General features: G+C 34.4%; 1 protein-coding gene and 1 pseudogene across 1 annotated transcript in view; one reads left to right on the forward strand and one right to left on the reverse strand.

Annotated features, from left to right (window-relative positions):
- LOC107752104 (uncharacterized) overlaps nucleotides 1–8,955 on the forward strand; it is a 10,412-nt pseudogene extending 1,457 nt beyond the window's left edge.
- Nucleotides 8,956–9,170: 215 nt separating this feature from the next.
- Nucleotides 9,171–11,771, reverse strand: part of LOC107752105 (zinc finger protein Dzip1-like) — a 10,922-nt gene continuing 8,321 nt past the window's right edge. The window contains exons 13-16 of the mRNA XM_016567969.1: nucleotides 11,338–11,663; nucleotides 11,093–11,235; nucleotides 9,731–9,902; nucleotides 9,171–9,465 (exon numbers count right to left, since the gene is read on the reverse strand). Coding sequence (XP_016423455.1) covers nucleotides 9,383–9,465; nucleotides 9,731–9,902; nucleotides 11,093–11,235; nucleotides 11,338–11,663 — 724 coding nt within the window. The 3' untranslated portion in view covers nucleotides 9,171–9,382. The remainder of the gene's footprint in view (nucleotides 9,466–9,730; nucleotides 9,903–11,092; nucleotides 11,236–11,337; nucleotides 11,664–11,771) is intronic.

The raw sequence follows: 11,771 nt of genomic DNA on the forward strand, positions 1-11,771 counted from the left end.
GTGAGTGAGTGAGTGAGTGAGTGAGTGTGTGTGAGATCAGAAGGCTGAATCCTGACTGACAGAGGAGGAGTTGGGGATGGAGGAGGGTAATTAGCTATCGAGCAATGCAAAAACTGCTGATACTACTGCGGGACCTTATATATGAATACTTAGATAGGTGTCGTATTCCTATAGGTAGATGAGGATCAGCTGAGAGTCAGCTGATGCGAGCTTGACTAACGTGACCTGCCAGAACTAACGCTACGCTAGATTTCTAGATTTTAGTTTGATTCTGTTTTTATTTAATATTTAGTATTTTTAAGGGATTTATGGTATTTTATATATATATATATATATATATATATGGAATAGTTATGATCTTACCAGCTTTTTGAGCATAGACCTGGAAATGAAATGTACAACTTAAACTGTTGTAAATCTTGAATGCTTTGTAGCACACACTTATGTTTGGTCTCTTTTTAAAGAAGACTTTGCAGATTATTGCTGAAGTGAAAAAAGTTGAATTGACACTAAAAACAATATTACAGTACTTTAAATTATAATGACAAAAGTATACAAATATTTTTTATGAAATATATATTTTCCAAAACATGTTTTACTAAATTCAAACTCAAAAATCAAAGCCCTAAATTTAAACTAATTGTGTTCCAAAGTTGAGGTTGATATAAAAAAAAGAGTTTTCAGTAAGATTTTGGTTGGGCGCAGTACCATGCATTTCCACTAAAGGAAATTTGCTTCCCTCTCTTTTCCAATGCGGTCATTTTGACTGCGAGTAGTGCAAGTGTGTGTGTTCACATGCCAAGTGCCAAAACCTTTACCAAGTTTTGTACCATTCTGACGAAAAAATAAAATAAAATAAAAATAAATAATAATAATAATTAAAAAATAAATAAAAAATTAGGTCAAATAGGACCAGAAGGTTAAGTGTGCATTGCAAAAATGGTTATTTATAGTTTAAAAAAAGTTATTTAGATTAATAAAATGTTCTTCATAGTAAGAAAAAAATATTTTCTTTTACGTATTGTTCACTGCAAGATTCTTTGGGGAAACAAAAATGTTTTTTCTATGGACAGACAGAAAGACAGATATAATACATTCTTTGGATCTGGGATGTTCAGGTTATCTTCAGATCGTGAGGGCTCTGCTCATGTCTGGGATGGCTGCTGGAGTGCTGGCCTTCATCCTGAGTCTCGTGGGAATGGAATGCACTTACATCGGAGGAAAAGACAAAGAGAAGAACCGATCCGTGTTCACAGGAGGCATCTGTCACACAACAAGTGGTACATTTCTTCATAATATACAGCAGAACCATTGTAAATCTTGCGTGTGTGTTTTACTGTGTCTGTTCTCTAAGGTATGCTGGCTGCCTCTGGTTATGCACTTTATGCTCAGCATGTTTCTGCAGAATATTTCAACCCCAGATTTGATGGACTGCAGTAAGTATATGAAGAATTTTTTTAATGGAAGGGTGTTTCATGGAATAAAAAATTTTTAAAAGGTAGCATGCGACATAAACATAAACATAATAGCAAGACATAAACTTAGAATTGTGAGACAAAAAGACAGAGTAGTGAGATGTAATCTTAGAATTCTGAGAAAAAAAGAATTTATATCTCACAATTCAGACTTTTTGAATTGTCGCAATTACCTTTTCTTTGGTGATGGAAACCGTCTTTCCTACTTTTGTTGTACAATGTAGATCCTGTGTAGATCATAGAAAGAATCCATAAAATTAACTGTGCAAATAAAACAATGTTTTCAATATTTCAAATACTGTATAACATTCAAAAATACATCAATGTTTCAGATTTGACTTGGGAACTCCCTTGTTCCTTGAATGGGCCGGATGTGCTTTTCAGATCACTGGAGGGATTTTCTTCCTAGTTTCAGTCTGCAAGATCTGGTCTCAGACATACAGCAGGTAAGAGTGCAACGCCAGAGTCACGGAAACCTTCTGGTACAGCAATTTATAGTTTAGTTAGCTAAATACAGTTTGCTCTTGTACACTGGCACTGCATTTTTTCATGGAACCCAAAAGAAGAATTTTGAAGAAACATCACACAGCTCTATCCCACTCAACAACAAGCCCAATATTCAAAAGCACAGAATAACACCTTAGAAGTATCATAAAAGTCCATATGACTTGTGCATTATATTTTAAGTATGCATGAAATCTTAATCTTAATCTTGCACTTTGGAACCCATTTTCAAAAGTTGATGTGTAAATGCAGCCAAAATGCTTTAAAAAATGTATTTTTTAGTTGAAAACTGTCATGTAAACGTACCCAAAAAATGTAGTACTAAATTTGCTGAATCATGATTTATTTGTGAAAATGTTTGTACATTGATTTTGCACACAAATTTATGCATACACACATTTAGTGCCATGGACTACTGTAATCATTCCCTGATAGCACACATACATCTCAGATACGTCTATTTGAAGTGCGTTTTAACAACTGGAAGATGTATTTACCCTTGTGCGGTCTTCGGTCACTTCTGACTAGAAAATTTTACAATTTGAATTTTTAAAAATCGTAGCTTCACCAGAATGGTACGAAACTTGGTGACTTTTATGGCACTTGGCATGTGAACACAAAAAAAAATTGAGGGCATGATTCGAAAAAGCTAAGTGGTCGTAAAAAAAATAGTCACATTCATGGTCTTCAGTCAAAAATGACCGACCATAGGAAATGAATGGGAAATGGGGGAAAAAAATTTGAAAATACAGAAAATTTTTGTGTGTACAATCTACAAATCCCCCACAATGCAGAAAAAAATTGTACAGCAATGAAGGGGTGGAACTCTAAAACATCTAGAGTGCAAAATCAACACACCAACTCACACACACGTGGACACACACTTGTACAAACACACACACATCTATGAACTGGTGTAACTGCAACACTGCAACTATGTAAAATAAAATCAATAATTCAACTACAATGCAGTAAAAAAGTGGACAGCAAGGAAGGGGTTACACTCTAAAACATCAAGAGTGTAAAACAGATACATCCACTCACACACACTCACAGACACACACATACAGAATTATACATACTCAAATGAATTGGTATGGCTATAACCATATATCCAAAATGAGTCAGAAGACTGAAATAAGAGGTTAAGATCAGACCCAGAAGGATTAAGCTCTGATAAAGCGTTCCTGTTAATTTTTGTTACATTTTTATAGAATTTTAATGTTTTGTGTAACAAAATGCTTTCTGTGTTCAGGTTTGAATGTAGTAATAATAATGCAAAAACCTACCCTTCAAATCAACATTTAAAACAACAAAAAATATTGAGTTGTATAAAAGAGAATGAGAATGCCTTAATATACATTTAAATCCACAACCTAATAAAAGTAAACAATTATGTATAAAAACCACTAGGGAATTCACAAGCCTCTCTATAGAGTCCTATACAGGAATCTAGTGGTTACACTATGAAATTACAGGTTATTCTTTTTTTTTGCTCTCAAAAATTTTTTGTACTATTTTCAATGGTTTCATAATTATTGCATAAATATTAATTAGTACCATAAAATTATCTCAAAATACAAAAGAAAAAATATTATTGAACAAAAATATATTAGATTGATTTTACTGAAGAAAAAAAAAAGTTACATTTCAGGTGTCCGGTCACTTTTGACCGCGAAGACCATGAGTGTGACGCCCAAATGTGGAGCGCACAAGAGTAAAGTGTTTGCTCTAAAACAGATATCTAGGACGTTTCCTGGAAAATATCTTTAAGATGTTTATGATTTGGAATGTATGTAAAACCGACATCTTAAAGATGTTTATCAGATGTTTGTACACAGCAGATGCCTTCCAGATGAAGCAATCTTTTTAACAGACATCTTGCAGACGTATAACTTTAGTGGTTTCTGAAATGTTATTTGAAAATGTTGTTGAAAAATATATGCTTATATGAAAAAAAATCATACTTTCTAATACAAACTTTTCTAACTTACTCTGTTTTCTAACTTTTTTGGGACCTAACAGAATATTTAATTATAAATTATATTAAATTAAATTAAGTAATAATTTCTATATACATTTAACAAAACACAATTACTTTTCCAACCTGGAACTACCTGTGAATCGATTCACAATTTTTAATTAACATTTTTTAATTTCTTATACTATTATATATATACAGTGGGTACGGAAAGTATTCAGACCCCCTTAAATTTTTCACTCTTTGTTATTAGGGGTCTAATCATTAAAGCCATTGTGACAAAGTTCTTGGCAACCTCTGTCCATTTTTAATTTGAATAAATTAAATTAAATTATTATATTTATTATTATTATAATAATTTGAATAACAGGGTTATTATTATTGTTAACTAAATATAAAACTAAAACTATTAAACCATTTTTGTTAATTGAAGTAAAGCTGAAATAAAATGAAATATACTTATTAGATGAAAAAGTAAACAAAAAAATAGAAATGCTACCTTGGCAACTATAACTGAAATAAGTACTAAAGTTACTAACTGGAAATAAACTAAACTAAAACTGAAATAAAAATAAATTAAACCTAAATAGTAATATTAAAAAAGAACAAACATTTATACAATGACAACAGCTCATTACAAAATTATAACTGAAAGTATATAAATAAAATAAAAAATTCAATTTCAAAATATCAAAACTATAAATGTATATGATACTAAATGAACACTTGAATAGTGCAGTTTCACTTGCTTTATCTCCATTTCTGCAAGTATTTCAAACGTTGCTGAATATTGTTTTTTCATAAACAGAATGAGTTTCACTGTTCGTGCCGCTCTACTGCAATCATCACGTATAACTTACACCTTATTTGACATATGAGCCTGCATAGGAGATAAATATCAGATTTAATAAGAACATACAGTACTTCACCATATGACAATATTATATCTAATAGTCAGTCGATGTTCTTTCAAGGACAACACAAGTCCTGCACTATTAGTTCTGTATGTTTTTCTGGCCATGAATGAAACCGTAAATCTTTTACTCTTCTGAACCGTCAGACTTAAGATTTCCGCCTGAAAGCTGATACAATAGGTGATAACTTTCCATCTTTTTCACATTGTTTTATTTTGATCCATAACTTATTGGATGCTCTTTTAGCTGGTCAGTGATGTCCTGGGAAAGGGTCTTTTCAGAGACTTGACCCGGTGACCCTGGTTGTCAGAATCAGAGATCGGACAAATCTCATGGATTGTGAAACTGCTTATGAGGTAAAAGCATGTAGTTTTACCAGTTTGAAGCTGCAATATGCCGAAGAAAGCACTGTGGATGCAGATACCAAGACAGGAGGAAGCTGTCTTCTAAGGACGCACACCACCATGTAATTTTATTCCATGTTGGCTTAAAACCTCACAGCAGTTCAGGAACGCTCTTTCCATAGAACTTCTGTTCCGTTCATCAGTCGTATAAAGCTGGCAGCATGAGGCAGCGAACAGTGGTGATGTATGTGGAGATGGCTTGCTTTTTGTCGTGTTTAAGTGGCTGGATTTTGATCTGTTCCACTCTGGCCACTGAGTACTGGACCTTCTTGGAGGTCGGCTCTGTGGTTCTGACCACCGGTAATTACTATTCCAACCTCTGGATGGACTGTGTCTCAGACACCACAGGAGTATCTGACTGTAAATACTACCCCTCCATGATGGACCTGCCTGGTGAGGAATCACTGTTGAAACTGAGACGCTGTGTCATTATTTGGTGAAAAAAAGAAAAAGAAATGAAAGGCTCACAGGTCTTAGAAGAAAGAGAATACATTATTCAATAAAGTAAGGCAAAACACATTTTAAGTGAAACTTTACTTTTGCTTTTTAATGTTTGTTTTTGTTTTGAATATCTAAATCTACAATTACGCTTTTATTTGAAATGAAAACTTCACTATAGATATACACCACTGTACAAAAGTTTGGGGACAGTAATATATATATATATATTTTTTTTAAGAAATAAGCACTTTTATTCAGCAAAAGTGACAGTACAGACATTCATATTGTTAAGATTTCTATTTTAAATAAATGCTGTTCTATTGAACTTTCTATTGATCAAATAATTTTAAAAAAAGTATCAAGGTTTCCAGAAAAATATTGAGCAGCACAACTGTTTTAAATCCTTAAAGTTCATCTTTGCCATCAAGGGAATAAATTACATATTCAAATAGAATTACAATTACATTTTAAAATATATTAAAAAAACATTATTTTAAATTGGAATATTTCACAATATCACTGTTTTACTGTATTTTTGATCAAACAAATGCAGCCTAGGTGATGCATACACTATTTAATTATATACATTAATTATATAATTAAGTTTCTCAATCTGGAGATTATGGAAGTTGGTTTCTGCCACAAGAAAAAAAGAAAAAAAAAATCAGTAGTCAGAAAAGTCAGAATTGTAAATTTTGTGAGATAAATTCACAATTCACTTTTTTTTTTTATCCCATATGGTGATTGAGAAAACTTTTTTTTTTTTCTTTGGTGGAAATGGGCCTCCATAGGAGATGCTTTTCATGTGTCTCTCTCTCTCTCTGGTATGTTAGTTTCCCTCCATGTAAGCAGGGCCCTGGCTGTCGTCTCTGTGATCTTTGGCTTCTGGGGGGCTGTTCTCGCTCTTATTGGGATGAAATGTACCAAAATCGGAGGCTCTGAGCTTGTCAGCGCCAGAGTTACATTTGCAGCAGCGTTGACGTACATGGCATGCGGTACAAACCTTCCTTCATTAACATTTTTTCATAACGCATAAATCTGAGTATCATAAACTGATGTGTTGCTGTGTCTCTTTGGCAGGTTTTTGTGGTATGATAGTGTACTCCTGGTGGGGAAATAAAGTGCGTTCAAACTTTGTGGATCCATATTACTTGGAACAGAAGTATGTAACTATGATATATTTTAAAATAGTCATGTATTTATAATTATTTCAGTAATAATAATAAATGAAAGTGTTTAAAGGTGAGGCATGCAGTTTCTGCGCTACTAGTGTAACCTAGAGAAATTACGAAAAAAAAAATAATAAAAAAAATTCAAGCAACATTTTCAAAAGCCCCTTAAGATTATTCTTATACTTACAATATCTTACTATTTTATCTGGGGCTCGACAGTAAACAGCTAACAGTGAGAAAGCAAGTTTAGCTTACCTGTCGTGAAGAAACTCCGCCAGTTCGTTGTCTCAACTGAAAACTGGTAAACGCACCGCCAGTGTTTACCCTTGTTTTCTCAAGTTATCTATCTCTGCTTTTTTGGTAAGTCCAATTTTGGTTTACACTTCTGTAACCGAGTTTCTTGTCCCATGACCGTTAGCCCTAGTCCCACACCGATTAAACACATTCTGGCTTAGCCAGCAGGGTTGCCAGGTCTGCGTAACAAAACTAGCCCAATAGCCAATCAAAAGAGGCCAAGTAGCCCAATGACCATATCCCAAATATCAAAACTCAAAATAGGCAATTCCTGTTTCATAAAGTACATATTTTACAGTCAATGTTAAGTAGGGCTGCACGATAAATATCGCACGATATTTAATGCGCATCTCGTCAGTAAAGCCGGTTCTGTAATCAGCGGTAAATCTCTACACGTGCGTGCTTTCACGTGGAGCAGCATTTACTACACAGAGCCGTTGTTCACAGACAAGCTGCGCAAAACCACGATCATATTTTGCGCATGTTTTGCGCAGCTGTGAACAACGGCTCTGTGTAGTAAATGCTGCTTCATGTGAAATCACGCACGTGATGGAGATTTACCACTGATTACAGAACCAGCTTTACTGACAAAATGCGCATTAAATATTGCATGCGATTTATCGTGCAGCCCTAATTTGAGGTACCATTCATGTCTGTAGTACAAACGCATTAAATATCGTGCGATATTTATCGTGCAGCCCTAATGTTAAGCAAATTGAAAACCACTATATGGCAGTGATCATAAACACAGCTCAAATAAGGCTCCTTACCAGTGGCCTTCCTGCACAAAATATAAAATCTACCGCAGTTTTATCAATAGTAGAATATAAAATATTTCAGTCAAATAAAATGTATCCAATATGTCAAGCCATTAACCCGCAGGAGAAAAATCAACCTGCTTTAGCCCAATTCCGCGGGAAAACCTGCGGACTTGGCAACCCTGCCAGCCAGCTACAGTAGCCACGCCCCAAACTCTCGCTATTGGTTGAGCTGGAAGAGATTGATGTATCCGAGCAGCCAGCTCTAAATGTTTTGATAGTGCCTGGGAGACTTTACTATTTCAGGAGATAAAGTCCCCTGAATGGCATACTTACAAGATTAACTGGGTAAAGAGAATGTATTTTCACATAAAATTTTTTTTTTTTTTTCCTCAGGTTTGAACTCGGTGCAGCTCTCATCGGCTGGGGAGGTTCGTGTCTGGTTATATGTGGGAGTGCAGTCATGTGCTATTTCTCTGCGAGAAAGTCATTCCCACGAAGGTCTGGCCTATTGCACTATATTATTATCAATATTGAACAGCTTACTATTACTATTTTTGTGGAAACTGTGACACATTTTTAAAGTATTCTTTGATGAATATATATAAAAAACAGCATTTGTTTGAAATGAAAATCTTTCGTAAAATCATACATCATAGACATTTATCAATGTAGTGCATCCTTGCTGAATGCTGAATTTTTGAATAGTAGTGTACTGTGTGTTTTCAATATTTTTTGCATTTCCTCAGGTTTACCAAGACACTCAGGAGACCCCCAACACACATGACAGAGCGTACCAGATGGACGAACATGCTGCCGGGCTCGTCCAGACCCACAACAGTCATCATCCCTCCTTCACTCCAATCATACAGAGTGAACAGAGAAAATAGACAGAGTAGAGGGAGGAGAGGAACACAAGAAAACCAGTTTCCAAGAACTGTCAGGCCCCTTGTAGACTCAGCCGTGTAACCCAATGTTTAAAGACCTAATTTAGAAACAATTTCAATGCTTGTTGTCTCGATCCATTGCGATTCAGCAGGATGCTTGTCACAGCACTTACATATTGTTGCTCTTTTGCTGGTTTGATTGCTTCTATTGTCCTCATTTGCTAAATGATTAAATGTAAATGCTTGAATGTCCAAAACAAAGAATCTTTGAAGTGTTTGCAAAAGTGAATTTAATAAATCAGTTTTTTACACATTGCATAAACTATAAAAAAAATATGAGGCAATCATTTTAAAGTGCAACATCCCTTGGCTGTTCCTTAGCATTAGGTGTACTTGTACCGTTATATTTCATATAAAGTACCTTTAACACTGTTAATATCAAACAGTTTTTGCACTGCTGTCCCTGAATGATCACTAAGCCTGAGCTACAATAGATACAATTATAAGGTATATTAACTTGAGGATGTTTTGGTATTGCTCTGCTGCATTTTATTATATCTCATCTGAATCATCCCAGTCGCTGACGCTCACTAAACTGCTCTTGAGAGTGCTGCCGGTTCCTGCGTCTGTGAGGCCTAAGAAACCCAAAGAAAGAAATCAGAATCACAGCCAGTCTTTACACTAAAATAGAACAAGTAATATTAACGTATTAATTCAATTATTTAAACTACAAAAAATGTAATTTGTTTGACAATTGTTTGGACAATATGTACATTTCAGATTAAATCAAAAACCACAGTAGCCTTTCTGCAAGCAATCTGAGTTTCTAAGATGTAAATCATTTATAGCCATGATTTCTCATTAATAAAATATTTTGAGTTAATAATGAATTCTATGTACCTGGCTTCTGTCCTTTGGCCGTCGATGAGCCCCACACACTCGTGCTGGTGTCCAGACTCTTGTCCAGGCTCTTCCTGATGGGTACGGGACATTGGCTGGGTTTGGTCACAGCGGGCACATCCTCCAGAGAGGAGATATCCCAGTCATCATCCTCATCATCTTCATCTGTGTACTGAAAGCAACAGGGCAGGACAACACATTACAAATCTAATATAGAGATAAAGACTAACTCATTTCAGGAGTAAGAAATGCAAAAATCAAAAAAGGGAATTATACCTACCATTCACAAATTTGGGGTCAGTACACATTTTTGAAGTCTATTGTGCTCACTAAGGCTGCATATTTTTGATTAGAAATCAATAAAAACAGAAATATTGTAAAATATTATTGCCATTTAAAATATATGTTTTCTATTTTAATATATTTACAAATGTAATTTATTCCTGTGATGGAAAAGATGATTTTTCAGCATCCATTAATCCAGTGTTATTTTAGTATTACTGAGATCCTATTACAGTTTTTATTAATGCTTTGAATTAGTTTTTATTTTTATATTTTCTGTTTTCATTTTACATTTAATTAAACTTTTAGTAATTTTGTCATTATTATTAGGTTTTTTTTCAATGTCTATACAGTGTTTATTCATATTTATTTCAGTTTTAGTTCTTTAGTATATCAAGTTGAACTAAATAGAAATGAGAAATGTTGCCTTGTCAACTAGATGAAATATAATAACTTTTTAAAAAAGTTTTTATATTTTATTTTGGTTCAGTTAACATTTATTGTACTTACAGTGACAAAAATGTTGTTTATGGTTTTTAGTTTTAAAATAACTATACAATAACCCTCGTTACTCCAGTCTTCAGTGTCACATGATCCTTCAAAAATCATTCTAATATACTTGCTGTGCAAGAAACATTTGATAAATGAATTATAAAAAAAAAAAAACATTTATATTATAGTTTAATATTATTTTTAATATTAAAAATGTCTTTACTGTTACTTTTGATCAATTTTATGCATCCTTGCTGAATAAAAACATTAATTTCTTAAAAACTTACAAACCTCAAACTTTTGAACAGTAGTGTAGATCTACAATATTTACTACAGTTATGCTGATGAGCTACATTACCTGAATGAATAAGTATTTACTGTATTTTTTATTAATAATGTATGTTATTATTTAACACTCCTTAACATGCGGCTTCTCAATAAGAATTTAATTAAATGCCAAAGTACTTCAAATAAATTTTGAATTTAAAATGTTTTTCCACCTGTTCTGTTGTGGTAGATTACAATGTCACATTTATTTACCTTTGCATAATGTAAACGTCTCTATCTGTTTAAAGGAGCAGGTCTCACCTTTAGCTCTTTCTTTGCATCTTGCTTTATATTTTTGACAGCTGTTGGCTTTTCAAGCAACATATTAACGCCCCCTGCTGGTTTCTTTGGGCCTCGTGCTTCCAGCTGTTTTTCAAGGCTTTTGCTAAGAGTTTTGACATTACCTACAGAAAACACACACACAAACAATACAAATTTGTAACATTTTTGTTTCCAATTGCAATACAACAACTCCACACCGTCCTGACATTAGAAGCGAGTCTTACTGTGAGTAATCTTCTCCACGTTTCCATTCTGGTCAGTGTGTTTGTGCAGCTGTGAGAGGTTGAGCTCCTCCATCTCGCTGCCGTCGGTCCACTCGCTGTCGCTCTCGCTCAGAGCCGTCACGTCCGTTCTGTCTGCACTGATCACGGCAGCAGCGGAGCGCACAGCAGGAGCGGGAGGGGTCGAGCGCTGCTGTGTTTTAGCAGTCTGGGCCTTGACTGTGGTGCTGTTGACCAGGGTGGATTTCTTCTGTGTTTGAGGGGTTTCTTCTTCTTTAGACGATTCCTCTTCCTCAGATGATTCTTCATCAGAACTGAATGGAGGAGTTCTGCAGGCGAGATGCAATATGCATGTTCATACAACCCAGAAAAAGGCATTGCATCACAAATTGATAAAGTGATAACATAATAAAATCAGTGATCATAGTGATGAACAA

Source organism: Sinocyclocheilus rhinocerous, unplaced genomic scaffold (assembly GCF_001515625.1).
Source record: "Sinocyclocheilus rhinocerous isolate Xijiao unplaced genomic scaffold, SAMN03320098_v1.1 scaffold2306, whole genome shotgun sequence".
NCBI lineage: Eukaryota > Metazoa > Chordata > Actinopteri > Cypriniformes > Cyprinidae > Sinocyclocheilus > Sinocyclocheilus rhinocerous.